This window comes from Melopsittacus undulatus, chromosome 9 (assembly GCF_012275295.1).
Source record: "Melopsittacus undulatus isolate bMelUnd1 chromosome 9, bMelUnd1.mat.Z, whole genome shotgun sequence".
Classification (NCBI taxonomy): Eukaryota; Metazoa; Chordata; class Aves; order Psittaciformes; family Psittaculidae; genus Melopsittacus; species Melopsittacus undulatus.
The window spans coordinates 15,230,532-15,255,790 of NC_047535.1; the positions used below are offsets into that span (position 1 = coordinate 15,230,532).

Consider the following 25,259-nt stretch of genomic DNA (forward strand, 5'->3'; position numbering starts at 1 on the left):
GAATTAGCTGCTGCTGCTCTCTACAGCCTAACTTGAGAGGATGGAGCTACAGATGAGCTGCAGCAGTAGGCCAGAATCAATCTCTACAGCAGGTCCCCACCTGGGATCTATACAGAATTGAGCCATGCTCCAGTCAACTTCCCTTTATCATCCTCATAAATTATGGTAGGAAAAAATAAGCAAGTCTGATAACATTGAGCAATGAAAAAGCAGGTGATAAATAAAGATACTGAAAATGAAGCTTGACCAATCAAAATTAATACACGCTTCAAAGCTGTTACTGAGATGTAGTAAGTAGTTAGTAACAATTATTAAGTACTCAACTAAACCTAACAGGCTCTCCAATCCCACCTTCTGCTCAACTACCCACAGTGTATTCAGTTTTAGACGTTCTTCCTCAATCACCTTCAGAAGAGGACATGAACTTATACCCGGTGCTCCTCTACCCTTCTCCATGCATGTCCTGAACATAACATTAGACTCTGGGCTGTTTTGTGATGAGTTTTCCCTCCTCTCAGCTTCACATGTTCTCCCATTTCCAAGAGGTTAAAAAAAAATACCCCTTCTTGACAAGTTGAATGGGTTTTGTCAGAAGTGTCCATGGTTGCTCAGTTATTACTAGTCCCACACACAGCCCCAAGTCTCTTACCTCCAGTCCTCACAGAGGCCCATTATGCTAAATGACACTGATCCAAAAATGGGAATTGAGGAAGACACTCTGAAATAGGCTGGAAAACCTCTGCTGTGGTATGGCCTATAAGAGGACAGCTTTTTTAAGCATTTGTGTCTCTGCTAAATAATTTTTGCAGTTCCACATTTAAATGCTCTCTCTAAGAGCTAGAGTCTGCCCTGTGAGGAGTTCACTACAGCTGAAGCAGTGAAGGATATGATCAGTTTCCAGAGGGTGCTGTGACCTAGAGGCAGGTCTGATTACATCATTTGTTTTGGGTTGAGTCTCAGGAGCTTTATAAAAAGCAGTCCTAAAAGCAAGGAGAGACACAAGGGGAGAGAAGAGTAGAAGCTCCTCTTCCGCAGCACCTCTGCATGTGTGCATTCTACCTGCCACATATCTACAAGGGAGTTTCTTCAGACCGCAGAGGAACCTGTGAACTGTCAGAATATTATAAGTCTTTCCTTGAGATGTCAGCCAAGAGCTTCAGTGTAGTCACAGTTGCTGCTGTGCTTATTTTCTTCCTAAAGACACCAGTCTCAATGCAAGCTCCATTGAATGGTAAAGTCTTTCAGCTTTCTTTTTTATTGTTGCTTGTAACTTAGGGCAGCTAATGTACGCAGAAAACTGGCATCTACTATTACTATTTCAATAGCATGCTTAAAGTATGTATATTGTTGTAGACTGCAGTTGTTTGGAGCTGGTATCCTTGTTTCAAGTTCTCATAGTAGGTATTCTGATACATACAGGAAAAAGAAATTTGTCCTCTGATGTAGTTTGCGTTACAGACCTTCTGCATGCTCAGTGTGCCTTGCTTTGTGATCTTTCTCTTTCTCACAGAATGAAGCATACTGGCCCTTCTCAGAGTAGTGGAAGTATCAGACTTTTCCCTCTGCCCTCAGAGGGAAAAGAATGCAATCCCTGTGAAGCACCCCATATACTAGACCTCATTATCTTATATTTAAACAAAACAGTTTCACGAGGTTAGCATTCCTCACTCTCTTTTTAAGAGCTAATGTTCATTTATTCAAGCGATTATAATCGATTTTAATCCATTTGACCTAATCATAATCCACCTAGTTTGATTACAGGCTATAAGGGAGAATCATTGTAAAAGGTTGTGTCAGAAGACTTACTCAGCATGTGTACTTATGTGACAAAAATCCTGAAGGCTCAAGTGCAATCCAGAGCTGTCAGCTTCATGCAGAGCTCTGCCAAGACAGGACTTTACTGTGGTTTTCACATGAGCTACCAGAGAGGTGCGATTCAGACTTTCAAGGACCCCTTCTTACTGTGGGCATATATCCTCCGAAAAATGGCTATGTTCTCTAGCAGAATCTCCCACCTGAAGGGCAGACGTTCCTACACCTTGGAGCTCTCCAGAATAACAAATAAAGCTTGGTGCTTTCCAGGGGCTTTCCCTGACAACTCAAGATTCAAAAGGGAAAGATGCATTGAAAAGATACATGTTACAATACATGTTGAAGGGAATGCTGCAGCACCCCTATTTTAGAATTAAGAACCCAAGTACCAAGAAATGGCAAGAGCTATAGCATCTGCCTGTCCCTGACATCTTCCCAAATCAGAAAAACAACTAACATAGATTATCACAACTAAACTAACATCATTTTCCTAGCTCCCCAGTGACATTGGAAATGTATTCGTTCCCTGCAGGTTGATGGGTGAAACACAGATACACTGTCTCTAGGAACCTCTTCTGCCATGCAGAGACATGTAACTGTGTTACTCATCAGCACTCACCCTAACATGAACAAAAAGGCAGGAGAGTGCTCATGGATACAGAGCTGTTGATAGTTGTGATCCCTTCTAGATGTGAATCAGACATCAACTGGCTCTCCTCCAAATCCATGAGCCTGTGTGACAGTCTGCCTCATCCTCATTTCATTATCAAGAAGAATAAGGGTAATGTAACCTTGTTCAGAGTCTGAGGATGGCAGCTCTACATGTTTATTCGGGCAAAATCAAAAAGATTCTGACATCCACTCACCTATTCATCTCCTGATCTAAGGTGGATGAAATGAGCATTAAATGTGCCTGAGCCCTACCTACTCTTGTTGCTGTTACTGTGCTCATCAGTAAAGTCACAATGGTAGTGAACTGCAGAGCATCAAAATGCTCTCAAGCTAAGGAAAATTTCACTTGTCAAAAGACATGAAGCTTTCTTTTATTTTTATTTCAATTGCTATAAATGCCCAAAATATTGAAAATATTTGAAATTGGCTGTTTAAAGGTTGCTCTAGAATAAAAAAAAAATCATAGTTTTGACACTTTGCACACATTTTAATGGGAAATAGGACCATGAGCAGAGAGTAGCCACTATTTTTTCAAACCTGGCTCAGCTGAGGATGTGGAAATTTCTAAAACCTACTGACAGTCAGCTGCTACCTCCATGCAAGTTTTGCCTGCAGAACATACTGACCAGTGGGCACAAGCACCCCAAAAATAAATCAGAGAGAAGGGGAGAGGAGAAGGAGTTTTCTCATCTTGAAATCTGAAACAGTGCATGCATTCTTCTACATGAGGAGCATGAGGATGCGAGCCAGGATGATTACACAGACCTCATTTTGAGAATTCCAGTGTAAAAGAACAAGACACACTGGTCCTAATGAACTGGAATCAGAGCTCAGTGCTCCCAGTATTCACTACAAAAGAGCTAAGAGCAGACGTTTTGCACATCCGTACAAATTAATCCCGAATATTTCACACAACATTCTTTGGAGAAGAGCGGTATCTGTGACCACACTCCAGAGTACAAGAAATGCAGCCAAGGATCATGCACTGAGCAGACACGTGCCATGTAAGGATAGATACCTGCCTGTCTGCATGCATGCACACATGGGCACTCTGAGTGTTTTTAAGACCTGTCATTCAGGACTGTTTTCTAAGCAGCAATTAAATAGAATTTGCAGAGAGCAAAGATATCCATTATCCTGACAGCCAAAACTGTGCAGGTCTGTCAAGACAAGCACCTGCAATTACCCAGCAAGCTGAATGACTAGGTAGGTTTCAGGACCAGAAAAAAAATAAAAGGAGCATTTAAAAAGTCAAGACATTTCCAAAGACAAGCAGAGACACTGTCCCAAGTCCACTTCCTTAAACCATGGATGGGTACTGGTCATTTTAACACTCACTCAACCCTCCAGGATTCTGAGTTATATGGGTTCGTGGATCATACTCCCTTTTTTCTAAGTCCATCTATTCCTGTTTCAGTTGGCCTGTCCTAGAGCCCCTGTACAGAAATGGCTGTAGCAACTGGCAACCCACTGACAGTTTTCAAACTCCCCAGCTAGGCATGAGGGGATCATTATAGCTACACCCCATTTATATTCCTTAAGTTTCCTGACTGGAAAAATACCAGGGATGTGCCTACATACCAAGCCTGTGGCTATTCCACAAAAAAAAAAAAAAAAAAAAAAAAAAAAAAAAAACAAAACCCACATCCCCAGAAAGCCAACAGAAGTTTCACTCCAGCATTTAAGTAACCACAAGAAAGTCACCCCTATGGGCAGGAACACAGTGATAATTATAATTTGGGTGAGAAGTGTTCAGATCTTTGAAAGTGTCTGTGTTTCACTCAACATTTGGGGACAGAATTCTAACTATTGCAAAATTCATTACATGGGTGTAAGTGACAATTTGTTTCTTTGTAGACTAAGATCAATTTCAAATATTCACAGTAATATTTCCTTTGTCTTTAAACAGGGTCAAAATGGTCTTATATTGGTAAGTACAAACTAATTTGTACATAGTAAGTAATGGCTTTGCTCTGTGTTTTAATGACAACATACCAAATGTATTCTGGTGAGAACATACTTGGTTCACTACCTTTACCCAGGTTTGGATCTGTCCCATTGTCTTGAAACCTGTTATTCGGCCATTGGGTTTCATATCTGGGTGATTGAGAGTCAGTTATAGGGTTCTGAATTGCCTCACAAAGCAACAGGAACTGCAGCAGGAAAAGACTGGCTCCACAACTGCAGCAGCTACCCAAAGCCCTCTCTATTCCCAGCAGTCACAGACTGGCAGCACATTTCAGCCTGGTTCTGCAGAGAACATACCTCTCCCTACCCAGATGGGTCTTAATTTTTAAGTAGAATCAGAGTTCAGCAAATCACCTGTATTGCATTACTGGTGACTCAGAACTCTGAAAACCCCAGCACTCACAAGGTAGAATAAATCATAGTCAGGAAAGCAGTGCCATATTGTACAATAGTCCTTTCAGTCAGCTACTAACCCAGAAGGATCTGATGGCTGCTCAGGAAGAATTATCTAGAGATTTTCTTTCAAGTGATCAAATCATCTGGCCTGTTATTCCTCATTCAGAGTAGTGTTTTACATGCCACATGCCTACAGAAAAGTAGGCAGCACTGAGAATCTCAGCAAAAATTCTTGTTCTTAAGCCTTTGGTGCTCCTTCAAGACAACACAAAGAACCTCTGAGGTTCAACTTGCTGCTACTACTCCCTTTGGCTGTGCTCCAGTTTACCTGACTTGCTTCACATAAACAAAAGGAAAACTGTCAGCTGCCTGTCCCTAGGTATTAATCTAACTGCCAGTATGCATGCATACTTCAAGTTCTCATTAGGAAAAAAGAAACCCTGACACAGTCTGAATAACAAAAGCCAGGGTTTTCCACCCTGCCAACAGCCACCAGATGAACCTAACCCCGCTGGGTAGTAAGGAAAGCAAAACTTGCTTTACTACCATCAAAGTGGAAGTTTTGTCCTCCCTCCTAGGGTAACACTTATTTTTAATTAGTTACTTCTCCCTTTCCAGGACTTTGGGTACCAGTGTTTATTTCAGAGTATGCTCCTCTCAGTGCCCAACTTCATCCATTCCCGCTCTGACACAGGCTTGCTCAGTGTCCTCGGAGGGGCTGCTTCACCTTTTGTACAATGGACAAACTGCATGAAGTGTATCATCAGAAAAAAAATGTTATCTTAGTTAAAGAACTAAAAGAATTGTTCTGATGCCCAACAACTCAGGAGAGCACATGCATGCAGCTTTTGGCAAAGTTGCTGTGTGGCTGGAAAGTGCAAACCCGAAGAGAAGAGAATTGGGAGAATTGGAGAGGTGAGCTCCAATTCTTTGGATTCTGGCTTTTTGCTTCTGTAATGTAAGAGGGCTGGAATGAAACAAAAGAGCCAGAATCACTCATTGAGAGTGGACAAGCAGCTACAATGGAGAAAACTAGCTTTACAGCCAAATTTAAAGTAATAGTGCCAAAGGAATTACTAACATGCACACGAGGGAAGAACTTCATGCTACAACACAAACACAAGAATTGTTGGTACCAGATGTTAGGCTAATTGAACATGCAAACTCTTTAGTTTTACTGTTGCCAAATACTCCAATTCAGTGAGGTGCTGAAAACCTGTGCTAAGACCCCTCCACTTCCCCATAGGAAATGCCAGCTTTAGCGAACACACCAGAAAATGCCCAAAATTTCCCATGTGGCACTTGAATGGAATAACAGAGACAGCTACAGCCCTTGGCAAGCCCTCTATTTCACAAGCTTCCCTCTGGACAAGCACATGGAAGATATACACGTAATGGCTATGAGTACACAGAATGATATAACTGAGCTCTGCCTGTGCTCTGAGCAAAATGCAGAACATGCAGCCATGTTACTGTGGCAGGGAGCCTGGACCCTCAGTCTTTACTGCTAACTCAGCCCTGGGCTAACAGCAGCTATACAGCTTCCAGCTGGCTGAGAACAGGGCAGAGCACTCTGCCTGGCTGCAAAAATACCACAGACATTCGTTCCCTGTGTTACTGACCCAATGAATTTTATTACATTAGTTTAAAGAACTCGGATACTCAAGTGAGAAGCATAAGCAACATGAATATTCTTCTGCTCAAGCAGTCTGCTGGTAACACTGGTGTCTCATAGGCCTGTTTTCTTCTTTTTTTTAAGTCAGCCAACGTACACATCCTGGGGGCAGACAGCACTGTTGTTAGAGGAACATCTGTCCTACATCACCCAGCAGCACTAGGGCTTGTGGGGCTGGCTTCAGGCTTACACATGGGAAGCTAAAAGCTATGAAGGGAGGTAATACAGTGGGTATATGCAGCCATGGTGCTGAGAGTATTTGCTCAGCTCACTGCAGCTGGGCAGCAAGACTACCACTGCTTTATTTACAGACATCTCTTATAGAACAGCCATGAGAGCACAGCCAGGCTTAGGGTTAATTACAGCATGGCAGGGGCATGGGATCCTCAGAGCAGCAGACATCACCTGAGCTGCCTGGGTCTTTCCCTTTGTCACAATTGTGATCACAAAAGGAGGAAATTAACTACACTAAGATATTTTTGCAATACTTCTTATGTTAATACCTTTTGAGACTTGTAGTACCGGCCAGTCTTAATACACTCACATGCTATTCTTTATTCACAGTGATCAGACAGAGTCTTTGTAAACACAATGTGATTTCCACTGGATTTATCTGAAAGTGCTGCCACAGAAAAATGAGAATCTGGTTCACAATCAATCATTCATGTTCAACAGAGCCAGCTGAGAAATGCCTTCCAGCTGTGTGGTTTATCTACCATGGAAATCTCAATTTCACATATGCAAATACAAGCTGCAGTGAGCTCAGCTCTTTGAGACAGGAATTTCATGGCACTGAAATTAGGAAGACCACATGACAAAAGGCAGAATTTCTAGAAAAACTGGTTTGTACCAAAAAAAGGGGTTTTCTGTTTGGATTGGTTGTTGGTTTTTTTTTTTTTCAATTGAGCAGGAGTGAGAAACAAGCAAAAACTGCTGTAGCTTAGAGGCCTGTGAATGGATCAGCAGATTTATGTCAAGGAAAGGGTAACTGCTAGTAAGGATCAAGGTACCTAAAGACTTCGGTAACTACACCATTTTATAGAAAAGACAGAATTTTCCCCTCTGGACTGCTGATGTTGGTGTGGAAGTTCCCACACTCTGCTGCCAACTTCTAAGGGCATTTCAATTCAGCAAAAGTGAGGGGTACTTCATGACACGGTTTCCACTGGCAGGGACTAGACTTCTATTTTATGCATCAGTTAAAAATTACCTATTCAATTATCAAGTCTCCAGACCTATGATATGTAATACATATCTTCTTGCAAACTCACTGTCTTGGCAGTGCACAGAAACCTCAAACCCTTTAAAACTTCTGAAGTCTTCCTATATAACAAAGGCTTCTCACCAATTTTTCTGATGCTGCTGTAGGCTTGGCTTCTTGGAAAGTGTTATATTTCAGGGTCATTGTCTTATACATCAAATTTCAGCCTCAATAAACCATAATTTTCTCATATATCCTGATATGTATTTTCCTGGGAAATATTCTCAAGTATGTATATCTCATAGTACAGAATTTATGCTTCTCTGAATGGATCTGTTATTTGCCAAAACATATGGAGAGGATAGAACACCATCTTCTACAACAGCAGCATAACATTTATTAGCTTTTAAAAAGAATTTCCGTAACTTTAAGGTAGTACCATGAAGATACATGAAGAGAGAAATTAATGTGACTGGCAGCAAAATGGAGTCCAAGATGTAAGTTAAAGCAATGTCAAGGCCTGTTTACACTGAAAAGCACCAACTGAGTCTGAGTATCCAAACTGCAAACAATATCAGGTACTCACCTATATCTTGAATAATTTTAAAGAGCTTTAACAAGGAAGTAAGCCTGCCTTTGAACTTACCTTGCCAATTCTGTGACATGCACTAAGTCAGAGTCACCTCCACTACCTATGGAGATTCACCTCCTTGGAAACTGTCTTTCACACAAAAAGTGAGGCTCTAACAACATTCTCCTGGCTGATAATTTTCCTTCAGAAAAGATATGAACTTGCTTTGCTACTGATGGCCCAATCTAACATTAGATTCTGGCAGTCACAATTCATGGAAGATGTCATATTTCAAAGAAGCCACAAGGAATATTACAGTTTTGGAAAAGAAGGCTTCTAACCAAAGACTAAAGGAACTCAATCTATTTAGTTGAAGAGAAGTGAGAAACTATGTCCTCTATAAGTACTTCAATGAGAAACAAAAGTATATTAACAGGAGGCTCTTAAATTTCTAAGCAAAGGATTAAAAGCAATCACTATCTAAATGAAGTCAAACCTAGACAAACTCACAGTGAAAAGCAAGTAATTATCCACTGGGCACTAATGAAATATCTTTTACCTGCAATGCTTAAAGGAAGAGTAATGTTTTTTACCCTCAGAAGAATACAATCGCAGTGAAGCAGAAACTAATCCAGGGAGGTCCAATGGCCTGTGTTATACAGATCAGGCTGGGTGATCCCAAAAGACCTTCCTGCCTTAGAAAGAATCATGATGAATCTTCAGAAAGTTGAAACACAAGTTGCAAGTATCTCTTTTTGTATTTAAATTCAAATGGTCTCAACTTTGAGCTGACGAACAGCTGCTAGCTATTAATGTGTAATTAAATAAAAGGCACAATTAAAAGACTCTTGATATTATCTATTCTTTGTAGATCCTACCTAGGGCAAAAGACTGTGATGAAAGATTTGACCAGAGCTTGAGCAAGCTATTGCAGATCAAATTAATGTAACACCTTCCATTTTTGCATGTTAGGTTTTCACTGCGTGTTATTCAATGGTGCTAGATGGAGCCAGACAGCTTGTATGGAAAGGAAAAGTCCATTTTAGTCTGGTTTTCTGTGCACCGAAAAAGATGGAAACTTTCTTCTGTCAACATCAAGTCACTTCTTTCAGCAATCCTCTTTCAAAGGCTGGCATTGCTGCATATGCCTGTTACTTCCATGGGGAAAAGTAATTCCTGTCAGTAAATAATAAAAATACTGTCACAGATCCAAACTCTACTTGTCATGCTTGTGCCTAAACAATTCAGAAAAGGCTGCTTTTCTGAGTTTTGGGTGAAGGCTGAAACAGGGGAGGTTTTATATTAATTGCATGGTTAAGGTTTAACAAATGTGTCTTTTTGTTAATTTATACAGGTCCTGATGGAGAGAAGGCCTGGCCAAAGAAATACCCATTTTGTGGAGGAATATTCCAGTCACCAATAGATTTTCACAAAGATATTCTCCAGTACGATTCTAATCTCTTACCTTTAGAATTCATAGGCTATAATGTGTCCTCCACTGACCAGTTTACATTGATCAATAATGGTCACTCAGGTAAGGAAGCTCAATGACAGCATGGGATTGTGGAGGAAGGAGGGAAAAAGAGTTGCTGAAGCTTGTGATTTTTTTTATTTCATAGGTGAACTACTTTGATTATCAGATGAAATTAAGCTGTAGTGATGAAGGCTTTACATCAGCATACCTACATCTACAGAACATTTTTTCTTCCTTCCTGAAACATTTGAAGACATAGAAATAAGAACAGTTATAAGACCCTCCTTCTTTTTATCCTCCTCTACTGCATAAGCACCAAAAGAACCTGTGTTATAAAATGGCCTCTGCTCTTCTCTGGCACACTTGGTTAAAAGATACAACACATAAACATTGCTTTTTTTCTCACTCCTTCAGTGGAGTAAACCTGCCCTGTATAGCACCATAAACACATTCTTCAGTATGGGCCAACCTCTTAGGGCATGGTTCCTGGTTTTCCTCTTGATCAATTTCTCCATCAAAACTAGGTTGCTTTAGACTAGGAATGCTGGAACACCCTTTCCTTGTGAACCTTCTTTTCCTAAGAGCTTTTCTCAGTCCTGAGTGAAAGAATGGACTGTCACAGCTGAATGCATTAAGCTGATGTGACAGGCAATAGGCAGAGAAGGAAACATTGTCATTGTGGACTTTAGCTGTGCCAGATAACAAGTGGAGACAAAAGAACACTGAGAGGCTGTCCCTCACAATCATACAGGTATAAGCGTATTCCTCATAGACTCCACTACCACTGTTAGATCTTGCCCCTAAGAAGTTCAACAGTTTCCTAATGTAAGCCAAAACTAAAATGTATCACGCTCCTCAGTAAAAAGGGGAATTCACTTCTAAGGTCTCCTAGAAAGCAGGGGACATGTGACCCATGCTAGTAACCTCACCCAGATACAAACCTGAATTGCTCTGAGTAATGAAAAATTAGCCTCTAAGTGATCATTGCCACATCTGCTGCTATATTCTCTTATGGCCAGAGAATAAATCAGTAGGATGCTTAGTACTGTGGTGATCCCACATTCAATTCCTAGTTTTAAGAAAACAGAAAAAGGGTATAAATTCTTCTGAATTACCTAGAAAGGGTTAAAGACAACTTGAAGTGTTTATCTCCTACCACAGACTGAGATGGATACAAGTTAAGAATTTGCTTTGTTCGTGTTCCATATGTAATATACTTAGACAAACATACATTTGCCCTGTGCTTGAAAGCTTGAAAAAATGTGGTATCATTTGCTTCCATTTGTTTTTCATCTGCTTACAGTGAAAATGTACCTGTTGCCTACTATGTACATCAGAAGCCTCCCATTTGAATATACAGCATCTCAACTTCACCTCCACTGGGGAAACAGAAACAAGTCAGAAGGCTCAGAGCACACAGTCAGTGGGAAGCACTTTGCAGCAGAGGTAAGCCAGGCTCAGATCAGGGACAGAAACAAAGGCAGCTGGGCAGGTCCCATTGTCTCAAAGTGGGAACTATATCTTGGGCATATGACTGTAAAAGGCTGCAAGGCTTTAATCCAAGTATTTACAACCTTGATATATATTAAGAAAACACATTTTGCATTGCAAAAAAAGGATGAACCCCGACATACTTTTCTGAATATGCCAAAAGTCAGGAAGTTAGAATTCAGGTTCTGAACTCAGGGCCAGCACTGGGTCACTTGAGTGATTTCAAGCAAATTGCTAGATACTCAACACCTTGGTTCTTCTCTGTAAACCATGTGTTATCTTTTAGCTGCATGACATTGTTTCTGCTTTTACTCATGTTCTTCTATTCAGTGAATAACTATTTGTTATCTTTTCAATCCTAAATTATGGATTTGTGAAGAGATTTTGAAAAGCTATACCCATAAGGTATTTACCCCAAAATTATTAAAAGAGAAATCAGAATAATTTCATAGAATCATAGAATAGGTAGGGTTGGAAAGGACCTTAAGATCATCTAGTTCCAACCCCCTGCCATGGGCAGGGACACCTCACACTAAACCATATCACCCAAGGCTCTGTCCAACCTGACCTTGAACACTGCCAGGGATGGAGCATTCACTACCTCCCTGGGCAACCCATTCCAGTACCTCACCACTCTAACAGTAAAGAATTTCTTCCTTATATCCAGTCTAAACTTCCCCTGTTTAAGTTTTAACCTGTTACCCCTTGTCCTATCACTACAGTCCCTAATGAATAGTCCCTCACCAGCATCCCTGTAGGCCCCCTTCAGATACTGGAAGGCTGCTATGAGGTCTCCATGCAGCCTTTTCTTCTCCAGGCTGAACAGTCCCAACTTTCTCAGCCTGCCTTCATATGGGAGGTGCTCCAGTGCCCTGATCATCCTCGTGGCCATCCTCTGGACTTGTTCTAACAGTTTCATGTTCTTTTTATGTTGAGGACACCAGAACTGCACATAATACTCCAAGTGAATAATTTGCTTATTTGGAATAATCTACTTCTTCTCTAGTTGCATTTAACCCCAGGTTTTGAATTCTAAATACTGGAGAGCCCCAAGAGTGCCAAGCTGTTACTTGTTTAGAAAAATTCCCTAGTACAGCAGTCAAGATGCCTTGAAGCTGAAGTGACTGATCCTCTTCCCTCCCCTGCCCAGTATGTAGAGGAGGGGGGGGTGTAACTCAGCTGCAGCAGGGCTGGGAGTGGAAATTCCAGAACCTTCTGCCTTTCTCTAAAAAGATCTTACCATGACACCCAAAAAGTAGTGAAGGATCCCATTGTATTGTCTTAGCCTGAGATGGCTGCACTGGTCCTTTTTAGCTGTGAAACAAAAAATGTGAGCATGCCCCAGATGTCACCATAACATACTATCTCCTTCCTTGTAGCTGCATATTGTACATTATAATTCAGAGAAATATCCAGATGTAACAGCAGCAATGGACAAAGCAGATGGACTGGCGGTTTTGGCTATTCTTTTTGAGGTAGGATCAGGACCTTTTTTTATTTGGCTTAGAATATACTTTCAGTCATTAAACCATCAGAGACCTCTGATGTACAAATTTCCTACATTATTTAACAGTGGTGTGGCTAAATCAAGCCTCTTCCTTTTCGTGTTCAGAAAAGGGTCAGATTCCAGGAGCACATACATAAGAAGGAATAAATTTTAAGAAAAGAGAGATTCTGAATATTTCCTCATGTTTTTCAGTGAATTATCTTCAGCTATATTAAATCCATCTTTGCATTCACTTACAAATTAAGGATTAGTAGAGTTTGTCAAACAACAGTGGATTTCAATCACTGAAAAGTTGCCTATTGTAGCACAAAGCAGTTTTAAGACAGCAGAGACACAGGCAGACACAACCCAGGCTTTGGCCACTATATGTAATTAGGATTTGACCACAGTCTTCAGGTTGCAAACTTCCAAGATTCTTTTAATCACATATTACAGTAAACAAGAACATTCAGTGACCTTTTTAAGATGATGGAAGGATAGCTTTCTAATTTTCTCCACTAAAGCCCCACATAGAGGCAATTAAAGAGAGTAATGATCTGAAAGAAAAACTTTTAGAAGCTTGTACATATATAACTCTCCTTTTTCTTGAGGATTAAAAGTTCTCAATAAGATAACTAAGAAATAAGATTTCATATTTTCATCAAAACCATGAAAGTGTCTAATTGGCAGACAAAGCTCTAATTCTCCAATTCTTACTAAATCCAAGCTCACTTCCTAGCAGCTCTAAGACTTTGGCCTATTTTCTGTTAAATTTCAGCTCATTTGGAAGTTGCAGCTGTGAAAAGTGTCAGAGTATTGTGTATTATGCTAGGGAATAATACTGGGATTCTGCTTATTGCTAAGCAATAGTGTTTAAAAATCAAATAGGGGAACAATGGAGATTAGGTCTTTGAAAAGCTTTCAGACAACTGGTGGCCATTACAGTTGATCTAAGGACACCAGTATACTATGTCATCAGAGGAACTGCTAAGCACCAACTCTAAAGGATTAATAAAAAAAGGCATTGATTATTAGACTGAAAAGCTGCTGGTAGCAGTTGAAAAGCATGGTCTTGTTTGATAGTTGAGTTACAGTCCTTGCCAGTGGCTCTGCAATATCCAACAGTGTCATTCTTTATCTTACTGGATTATGAGGAGCAGCAGACTAAAAAATGTTTGTGGGTGGAAAAATGTGGCTTTGACTAGAAACCACTAGATGATCCAAGAAATCTGTCAGTTGAGAACTGCCTGCAATATTCTCAGAGGAACTGGTTTCTCCTCATTTGCATTGTATGCTGAACAGATGAGGGCAATAGGGCCTTTCAAGCACACACAAGAGGTCTACAGTCCACCTAAGATAGTATTATAACAAAGAAGCTCTAGTAGCTCTCTGGAGTAGGAGCATTATTGGGGTTCTGAGGGTAGTGTTAATGTTTTGCATAATTTGCTTATGCCATTCTAGTTTATGAGTACCTGGACAGTTGAGACACTTGCCTTATGACAGAGGCCATCAAATACTGCTTCTGTGTGCAGAAGCAAAGACTCATATTCAGCCTGCAGTGATTTGCACAGCTATTAATAGTCTGTTCATTACAGATTGGACCCTTCAACCCATCCTATGAAAAGATCTTCAGGCACTTCCGGAATGTGAAATACAAGGGTGAGTGGCTATTAGCCTGCAATGGATTTAGAATGGCCAAGAATATCAGATGTCACCCTGAGAGGGATTGAACAACCTGAAGAAGCAATTCAGAAATTGAAATCCCAGGCCAACCTGTCACAAACTGTGAAAGGCTTAAAAACACAGTGCATTTCTGTGAAGAGTGTAGGGCTAACATATACTACATGTTTCTGACTGGGTCTTATTTCTTGCACATGGTGTTTTTTGGTTAAAATGGCCACTCTTTTATCTTACAGAATTCTGATTTGGAATCTAAGACATGATTTGTACAGAGAAAACCTAAAAAGCTGTATTCCTGATTAAACTGGGATCATCTCTGTTAAAATGTATTTCTCTTTTCCTACTGATATGACTGAAAGCAGCCTACTTATTGAAAAGCAAATTCACTTCACTGGTGCACTACCTGTGTAGTAACAATGCAGCATTTAACATGAATCCCCTATTTTAGATCAGATGGTCCAAGTCCCTGGTTTCAATATCCAAGAACTGCTTCCTGAAAGACTGGATGAGTACTATCGCTATGAAGGATCCCTGACAACTCCTCCCTGCTACCCTAGCGTCCTCTGGACAGTTTTCCGACACCCCGTTAAAATTTCACATGAGCAGGCAAGTTTAAACCCAGCACATGTTCTCCTGAGCAGTGTCTGCCCAACAACAGCCAACACACATTTCCATTTCCTGGATTTCTCTTACGTTCCTGTAAAAATGAAATATGATCATTGCTAAAATCCTTTAAGTGGGAAGAGTAGCACAGAACTGACATAAATCACTATCCTGTTCTGTTCACAGTTAGCACTTTTCAGTTGACCAGAATAAATAAAAGACAGACAACTGCATATAATATAGTACAGTATAGTATCAGCTTGAAAAAATCACAGTCAAGTGAGATCAATTTCTGTTTTCACCATGTCCTTATCCTCTGCTTTTAGTCTTTCCGTAAGTCACTTACAGATTTTTATCCAGGCTTCATGTCTGAACCCTATTCAGAAGGTATTTCAGTGCTACTTTGATCTTGACTGACTTAGGCATGACTGATTGGCTAGATGTTAAGTTTCTCAAAGGCATGTGATAAGTAATTTGTCAATTTGAATCTCCTGGCTTTTCTCCAACTTACTTTTTTGTGCTCTCCCGATAAACTTCTTTTGTTCTTAGGTGGCTACTTCCATAGACTATAAATTGCCAATCATTATCTTCTGATTCCCCTCATTATAAACACAGGAAGAACATGTTATGATTAAAATTTCTGGTTAAATTACTGCATGCTCCTTGTTATGAAAGTCCATTCTAACTATGTCCATCTGTGGTGGTTTAAGCCCAGCCAGTAACTCAGAACCACACAGCCGCTCACTCACTCCCCCCACTTCTTCCTCCCCCCTGCTCCTGGGTGGATGGGGAGGAGAATTGAAAGAATGTTACTCCCATGGGTTGAGATAAGAGCAGTCCAGTAACTAAGGTATAACACAAACCACTACTGCTACCACTAATAATAATAATAATGATAAGGGAAATAACAAGGGAAATAACAACTGCTCACCACCTGCCGATCACTACCCAGCCTGACCCAAGCAGTGATCTAGCCCTTCCGGGTAACTCCGTGCAGTTTATATACAAGGCATGACATGCTGTGGTATGGAATACTTCTGGGTCAGGTGTCCTGTCTCTGCTTCTTCCCATCCTCCCTGGCAGAGCATAAGACTCAGAAAGTCCTTGGTCAGAGTAAACATTTGAGCAGTAACTAAAATCATAGGTGTTATAAGCGCTGTTCCCAGGCTGCAAGTCAAAAACACAGCACTGCACCAGCTACTAAGAAGGAGAAAAATGACTGCTACTACTGAACCCAAGACACCACTCTATCAGGTCATGTCTTTACCAAAGTAGAGTTGCTTCATAAAGTAGCTTCTATGACTGCTTAGGAGTTAGACTGTGCTAGGGAGAACACTGCTACATGTTTCCTCCCATGCAATTTTCCTGGCAGATAATTACTAAGCAGGATTAATTTTATCAGGATGTAAACAAAATACAGGTATGAGTTTGGAGATATCACACTGTTTACACATCATTCTGTATTTGGCCTCACAGTCCATGCAAGGCTTAAGTATTACTTATTGTATCCTCTTCCCTCTGATTACCCCTTTGATTTCAAACACACACTCTCAGTGATCATACACTAGCATCGCTTTTTCTGTATTCTGGGAGCTGAACAGGGTGTTTCTCTTTTTAGTTACTGGCACTGGAAACAGCCATGTACTGCACAGAGAGTGATGACCCAGAACCCCTGGAAATGGTTGATAACTTCCGGAAAGTTCAGGAATTCCATGAAAGACTGGTGTTTATCTCATTCCGTGAAGGTGAGTTGTATGAATGCTTCTATGAAAAGAAACAGTGCACAGTGTTTGTGTAAACCTGAAATGCTGAAGTGGCAATCCTGTTGCACCATACCAGCACAAAATCACAGCAATCTCATTTTCCTGCAGTTCACTTGGTTTCCTTTTCTTCTCTTACTGCAACGTTGCATGGCCAACTGTACAAGAGAGTATATAAGAAGGGTTTTTTTTTCCACAATGGTATCAGGCAAGCCCTGAAACCCTTCTGATCAAAGATGAGGAGATAAAAGACTGAAAATGTGTTTGGCCTTGTCACACTTTGCAGAAATATCTACTGTGACTCCAAACACTAAACAGTTCTCCATTCAGTGAGACTGAACTTCACTGAACTGTTTCAGTCAAAGTGCTTGAGTTGACCTTGTCTCACCAGAGATATTTGCTGGTTCTCAGCAACTTCAGGATTGTTTTTATGCAGATTCAAAGGGAATTACAACTTTGCCTCTCAGGGAGACTCTGTTGTGGGGAAATTACACAGAATAAGAAGAGGCCAGTGAGAAATTAAAACTCAACAAATTAAAACAATTCATAATGCTGGATTGTATGATCTAGTGTTACAAATGAAAAAAAGATTTGCCATCTTACAAGGAAAACTGATTTAAAGGCTTGATTATGCAGTGTGACACAATGACAATGCATAGGTTTTTTTCTGGTGGGGGGGGGTGTGTGTGCAAAAATCCTGCATCAGTGGCGAGAAGCTCAGCTGTGCTCCATAGTAAGGCATCTGAGCATATTGTCTGTGCCAAATGTATTGTTCCAATTTCTGTGTTGCCTTGCAAACAAATACTCTTAAGCAGTTGTGAAGCTGGCACATACACTAAGGCACAGGGATTTAGGCAAGCCACTATGCTATTTGAAACACAGAATAAAAGATTTTTAAAAGAAAAAGCAGACTTTATAAAAATGATTGGCCAAGCAGTAAACTTTCAAATTAATACAATGTGTTAGCACATCAGTTCAACTTTGCCTGCTAGGTTCTTCACTGTTTAGATGAAAGAACAGAAAATACAGACAGTCTGTTTCATAATACATCTTTTCTAATACAAAGCTATAAAGGAGAAAAGTGAAAATTAGAGATCAGCCAAAACAAATCCCAGACAAACCATTTCTCTGAAATCAGAGATAATTTAGATCTGTCACCAAAAGTTGCCTAGTCTCTTTGCCTGATTAGCTGCAACAGAACTCCCAAGCAGAGCAGTATGGAGCTTCAGAAGCATTGGGCCATTATTTGAAGCAACTCTCTTTGAAGCAAATTTGAGATAAAACCCAGAGACAATTTCAGACTCATTCTGTGGCTGGGGCCATTTCAGTTCTCATGGAAACATTTTTTAATCTTTCTAAAGATTCTCATGAGAGGAACATAATTTTACTATGAAGTCTATTTTGAGTGCCTTCTCTGGAACTACTGCACGTCAGTAGGTATGATGATGCTACTGTCCTCAATACTTAAGTGCGCTTCTCTCACTGAGTTTTAGATCTTTGTTTTTCTGTCTTTTTACTGAAGTGAAAAATGTTTAACAGTTCAGAGCTGACTATGTGGCTTGAACCACAAGCCATGAATTCCCATTCTTCAGCTCTGCATTAAATCTCTGTATAATCTCTGTATATTCCATTATCTCCAGAGCTCCAGTGACAAAGGCTACACCCCCTTAACTGCTGTATCTCCTGACTTTCATTTTATAAACCATTCTATCTGCAGTCAACATGGGGAGTCCTTGGGAGAAGCATTACGGACCAGATGTATAAAGAGCAGGCTCCAGTGCTGCTAAAGGCAATGCACAGTTACATTGCCTTTCAGGGATCCAATTCAGGGATACAAAAATACCTCAGTTTCTCACTTCTGTACCCTCAGCAGAAAGCTACTGAATAGAAAACACAACTATTTTAACTTGCAGTATAGGAGCAGGAGCAATGATTTAAGAATTTAAGAAGACATGGGATACTTCCCAGTTTTGAGGTGCAGAGAAACAGCATAATCATAGAATAGTTTGGGCTGGAAGGGACCTTAAAGCTCATCTAGTTCCAAACCCCTGCCATGGGCAGGGACACCTTCCACTAGACCACATGTTTAACACAGGGTTCAGAAACTGAGGATGTTACCCCTTACAAGTGAAGTCCTCACTAGATGACTTCATTTTTACTGAGCATCTTGAAAAGCACTCAGGTTCTCAAGGACCCTCCTGCCTGTACACAGTTTGTAAACGTAGGCCTAGAAAACCAATTTTTCCCCAAAATAGCTGAGCAGTTTTCATCTGTCATCGTCATTCTGGAAGCTAGGAATTAATTAACTCCAGATACCTCAAAAAAGGGCCCCAAGCCTGTTGGAGACTCCAGTGCTCTGTAAGCATCCACACTAGGTCTTTCCAGTCAAGCAGCTGAAGCATTTTTCTGCTTTCATTGTAATTTCTCCATTTAGTTCTTGCCTATTTGCTCCCAAAGGTATCTTACCATCTTTGCCATTACTAGAAGCAGACAGCTAAATATTTAAGTCTAAACTAGTTTAGTTTAGTTGTATCTTTCTTCTATTTAAAACTACCATTTCTGCGCTTGAACTACTGCTGAGAGAAATTGCTCTCATCAGCCACCTCTTTTCTCATTTTAATATTGTTTAATGTTTGGAGCCCAGAGAACTTACTTGTTTGTATTACGTTGGTAACATGAGAAAACCTTGATTCTTGACTGTAATATGACTGCATTAGACAGAAATTAATTCTCTGACTATACACATCACACTTGGGATTTTGCTGGCTCTGTTTCTTGATTTCTCATTGTATACTATGTAACACCATAGTTTTACTTTTCTATTCTATCTTCATGCCTCTTACCAAGTCCCAAGACTGCCACTTGCAGGGAATAATGGTTACAGAACAATGCCTCAATTTAATGTCATTTTTAAATGAGAACTACACTAGTAGTTCTCTTGTTGCTGATTCTAACCAAAATACATAAAAAAATTGCAAGTTTACCAAATCATCAACAACCCTTAACAGTTCCACGACAAACTGGTATTAGTTGCAGAAAAGGTATTCTGAATAAACTAAAAGCTGGGTAAAGAGTGAAAAAGGGGAAGAACCAGAGTTTTTCAGTCCTTTAGCTTTTGTGAACTGGCCAACTAGAAATATCCCTCTCCCCAACAGCATTCTTACATGACCAGGAATAGGGTTAAAACTTTTCATTCAAGCCCCCCCCAGTCAAACACTGGCTGCCACCTAGACAATGAGCTGGGTCCAGAACAGCAATTTTAGTAACTCCCTTCAAATCTCTGCTCAAGTCAGATTATGTACAATGATATTAATAAGCAGAACGGGGATTTGCAATATCATTGCTGAGTTTCTGAGATTACAAGGCTTCCTTTGTAGGGTCCTTCTTAAATCCATGTACAAACAATCCAGCATAGAAGTGAAGCTATAGGAACACTGGAGTAACAGAAGTTCTGGGGTGAGCACCTACCTTATGTTTAAGACTAATTCACCATGAAATCCCAGAGACCCAACTTATATTTTTTTACCCTCTCAATTTATCAAGAATCAATACCTGGTGGACTTGGCAAGGGTCTGTTGCTGATTGCTAACAGCACCTATGAGCCAGCAATTTTCTGGTCAATCAGAAGTGAGAAATGCCATTTTCCATCTGTTTCTTAAGCTGACCTTTCAGCAGCTGACTACTATCTCTCTGTAAATCACGCTCAATACTTAAAAGGTAGAGAGTTAGAATCCATGATCCCAGTAACTGAAAATCAGATACTGTGCTTTTCATCCAGGAATCTTGAAACACTTCACAGAAATAGTATCAGCATTATTATCTATGGCGGAAAATTTGATCCAGATGTGACTTCCTCAAAACTGGTGCTGTCAACTAGAGCCAAACCCAAGAATACCATTTGGTTCTCCTCTGCTAAGCCACATTACTTGGCTTCCATGCAGAGGTGACACCAGCTACAAAGACATTTTCAATGTATCTTTAAAGCTGGCATGCCTTACCAGAGTTGTATTATCTGGGTTATTGCCCATCCTGCTGTTCTCACCCAAGAACTGGCCTCTATGGCTACAAAAGGCATTGCTCAGTGCTACTTTACTAGAAACCTCATTCAATCTAAGTACATTTAATTATAAAAGGTCATTGACTCTATCAGTGAACCATAGAAAAATGTTCTACCCACTTCAAAAAATGTATTCGTCACCCCTGTAATCTCACATTCCACCAGCCAGGGTCACAAAGGCTCCCTCACAGGTGCAGCCCCTCACCCCAAGGGAAAAACAAACCAAAACAAGAACAAAAATGAGAAAACTAAGGGTCCTATCAAAGCACAATTAAAGGGCACCTGGTTGCTGTTGGAAATGCACAGGCTGATGCAACCACAGGCAAGAAGAGAGCACACTTATAAAGAAGGGAAGGAGAGGCCATACCCAGAATCATGGCTTGGACCATGCAACCAGACATTTGTGAAAGTAATCCTGTCGTGCACATTCTAGGCCGCTGCTAAAGCAAGTTCTCTCTAAAGCTGTGCTGTGTGTCAAAAACACAACCAAAGTGTTCAGGCATCCACATTTTGATGATGATTAAAATTTAAATTCATGCTCACTATTAACAAGTACCACATTTCCAAATGTCTCTAATCTTAAAGGATTACTCAGCAAAATTTACATGTGCTTATAATGTCTCTTGCCTGTCAGCAGTCTATTCCAATAAAATCAGCTTCACATATGTGCAGCTGAAATTTATTAGTATGTTCAAACCTTCCCCTGCCCACAAGTTAAACGGGAACTGGTGTCTCGTTTCGATTACAGCACCATGCTGAAATACTATCTAACTACATTTTACAAGGTCTTCTCATCAAAAAGAAATGCTCCCTACCCTTCTTCTTCAAACTAAAAGCTTTTTTCTACAATTATCTATTTGCTGTTTTTTTTGCCCATTTGACACACCTTTACTATTTAAAAAACCTACCCTTTTTTAAACCACGGTTTTTCTTCACCTGTATGGTTTGCAAGTTTCTTCTATGCAGTTGTACTTAGTAAAGCATCAAATGTGTAAAATGGGATAAGGTTAAACTCCAGGTATTACATTTATGTTTCCTCAATAGCTGATTTAATAAGAGGAAATATTTACATGGAATACATGAAACTTCTCAGCTTCACTCTGAAAAGGTCCTGATGTGTCTTAGAGAAAAACAGGCATTTGATAAAATATACAAAACAATGGGCAAAAGAATTACGAAAAGGCAGTTAAGAAAAAAGAGTGCTCACCTTCAGGATCTTTGGGAAGGCCAAAATCAGTATTGCCAAAAATATCTATGAAGGTCATTATCTAAGACAGCATTACTATGATAAAGTTTAATGTGTCAAGGCAAACATGAGATCACTCAGTTCTTTGTACTAATACCTGAATTCATTCTTCTTAGATGCCTGCAAGCAATGTTCTCAACAGCAAAGTGTATCATTCTTCAGCTGTCCACATTCAACAGTGTTCTTCTGCCTTGAAAAAAACAAAAGGCATCAAATTTAACATTCTCTGTGGCTCAGATTTAGTTCCTCAGTTTTGCTTATGTTCTCTTCTACATGAGAGCATTGAAATCCAGTTTCTGATCTGTTATGCCTGTGCCTGCATGCTGGATTTGTGCCTGTGGTGGGTATCTAAATTCACATCATTGTGAACTGTGGATCCAGCTGTGGGCTCAGGACTTTCCAATATGCATCTGTGCAAAGTTATCTATTCCATAATTGCAAAGTGGTATGAGCAGGCTGCAGCGAAGTTGCAGATGCAGAACGCAAATGTTATGACAGATCAGAAAGTAACCTCACAAGTGAACAAAGTTAACAGGTTTGTATGCTTTCCCTCCTTTCCTAGGTTTTGTTGTTTCTGTTGTGATAGCCTGTGTTTTGGGAGTGCTCATCATTCTTGCAGTAGCCTTCTGCCTACTGAAGAGGAAAAGGTAAGATGTCTGGCTGTCACATCACAGGAAAAGAAACAAACCAAATTTTGTTTCTGACACAAAGAAATGCTTCTGTGTTCAAAAACTTGCACATTTTTTATAGTGGTAAAGGTTGATGTTTTATAAGATACAATCCCTTCCTATGAGCTTTGATTTGTTTTTTATTTCTCCTGTATCATATACTCCAGAGTAACTCTGATTGGCACCAAAATACTTTTATATGGCTAAAAGGTCTCTACTTGCTGCAACCTTCTTGCCACAGTGGCCACCATTCTGCCATTGTAGGAACAGTGGTGTTTTGTGAAAAGCAACCATATAAGGTCTTTTTTCCACAAAATAATAATTACTGGAACAGTTCTTATGTAAACCCTTAAAGATACAAGGTCAGGAAACTGGGGAGAACACAAAATGACTTTCCAGTCTAGCTACTGACTGCTCCCACAAGTTAGGAAATGAGACTCCTCTTCCAGACAGAGCAGAACAAGCATGCTGGGTAGGTAACAAACTTACCCAGTTTTTCTGTTTCTCAATTGCCATTTGTTATTTTTCTTGTTCTTTTTGCTAGCACTGCTGCTCCTAATTGCTTTTTGAATCCTTTCATTTCTTCCTAGAACAGTAAGTGAAACAAGAGGGGAATAGAATTTTAGGAAAAAAACACCTTCCCAGAGGTCACATCATTTAAGGAGAAAAATCTGTACTGACAAGAGAATCATTTAGCAGAGTACCACCAAAGCCAAACTCTGAGGAAAAAGACTAAGATTACAAATATTCCTACAGCCTGATCCCTTTGTGTGATCAGCATTGACTCTGCCTCACAGAATACGTTCTCCTAAAATATCTGTAATAAGTTACATTTGCACCAGTACAGAAGAAAAAAATCTCATGCGTGTATGATGGGCCATTTTAAGTAACTAATGGTGCTTTTCCTTCACTGGTATTACGAGTATTGAATATATTCGTTTTATTTTAGCTGCAAAAAGGAAGGCAAAGACAACAGAAGAGTCATCTACAAACCAGGCACACACAAGGAGGAAGACTATATCTCCAAACTTTGATGCCCTGCTCTGTCCCAGAAGACCCTTTTCATTCATAGCACTGATTTATTTTGTGTTGTTCAAACATCTCTCTTGTTCTTGGCTGATGGAAGGCCCCAAGAGTGTTCTAAAAAGGTACTGGCCACAAGTTTTCCATATCCCTTGTGGTCTTGTTTTCCAGGGAGATAGGATCAGTGAACACTCCTGAGCTGAACTCCTCACAACATGCTTTTCATGTTTGCTGCTTACTGAGTCCTGCTCTTTTAATTGATTTCACAGTTAATCCTAAACTCCAATGTTATGGTTTGTTTAGCACAGATGCTACAGAATTCCTCTTGAATTAGATATCTGAGTGGGAGTCTCGCATCCTTGTACTTCAGTACACAGGCAGGGATTGAGCACAGGTTTATACCTAAAATAACTTCAGGTCTGAATGCTGCTAAACATGACCTGGGAAGGTCTAAGCCAAACTTTACACTTAGATTCTACATTGAGTAGCACCAGTGTATATGTGATTTAAAATAAATAAGTTGATATTGTATGTGTTTTCTCTTTTACAGATGGTAGATGCACACTTACGTTTTAGATTCTCCCCCTTCCACCTCTAAAAAAACTGTTTTATGTCAAAAGCAAGCTTTTGAGTGAAAGGAGAAATAACTTATTACTACTTACTGTACATGAAATTTATAAGCAGAAATTTAATCTTACAACTAATTACATTGCATTCGCCACAGTTTTTATCTTGCACAAACAAGCACATAAAGATCATCTTTTTGAAATGTTTGGAATTTACTTAAAAAGCATCATTTGTGCGCTCTGGGGAACATTACTTACTCTTTGAATGCAGGTGTTTAAAGACAAGAAATGACAATAAATTTTTATGGTGTTTCTTTGGTTTCTCTTATTTCTTTTAGAAGACCAACATTTTCATTCAGCTCAGCTGACTGCAAACATGTATCAATGACTTTCTTTTGCATGCAACATCCTTGTCATCTGTAACAAGAAGCATACAAACCTCAGCCAAGTCCTGTATGCTGACTGTGAGGAAAGTCTCTCATTAACAGCAAAGAAAACATATTACACATCAAACAAAAAATTCTCCCTCAGAACTTTTTCTTAAACAAAAGAATAAACTGAAAAGCGATTCACAGAAATCATATTCCTGCTGCTCCTACTTGTAACACTCTCTAATTGCATGGAGCCCTCCAATGAAGTCCATACTTCCTTTGAAAACCCAAACACATGGGGATTTTTGTTTCTCCTTAATACTGTATTACCAGTTTGCACAGCCAGTGGTCCCTGAGCTGAAAGAATCTAAACCCATACATCTTCTGGACTCTTTAGCCACTATCATTTAATAGTGGCTACTGAAGTACCATGGTTTTTTAATAATTTCAAGGCCATTTCCGTTATCATTCTTACATGCCCAACATTACAGATATCTGGGAAAATCAAATGCAAGTAGTTAGCACTTTACCAAAATAAA

General features: G+C 39.9%; 1 protein-coding gene across 1 annotated transcript; it reads left to right on the forward strand.

The window, feature by feature from the left end:
- The first annotated feature begins 1,009 nt into the window (after positions 1-1,009).
- CA12 (carbonic anhydrase 12) lies at positions 1,010-24,663 on the forward strand. The gene is made up of 10 exons (XM_005145700.3): positions 1,010-1,231; positions 4,394-4,414; positions 9,650-9,829; positions 11,073-11,215; positions 12,640-12,735; positions 14,342-14,405; positions 14,875-15,032; positions 16,648-16,774; positions 22,655-22,739; positions 23,710-24,663. Exons 1-10 carry the CDS (start codon positions 1,045-1,047, stop codon positions 23,792-23,794), a joined length of 1,146 nt encoding a protein of 381 aa, XP_005145757.2. The 5' UTR covers positions 1,010-1,044; the 3' UTR covers positions 23,795-24,663.
- Positions 24,664-25,259: the final 596 nt, after the last annotated feature.

Excerpts from the sequence above, each read along its gene's own strand:
- CA12 (XM_005145700.3), top strand. The coding sequence starts at position 1,045 with ATGTGTGCATTCTACCTGCCACATATCTACAAGGGAGTTTCTTCAGAC. Across the intron at positions 11,216-12,639 it reads GGAAGCACTTTGCAGCAGAG|CTGCATATTGTACATTATAA; the intron begins GTAAGCCAGGCT and ends CCTTCCTTGTAG. Across the intron at positions 12,736-14,341 it reads TTTTGGCTATTCTTTTTGAG|ATTGGACCCTTCAACCCATC; the intron begins GTAGGATCAGGA and ends TGTTCATTACAG.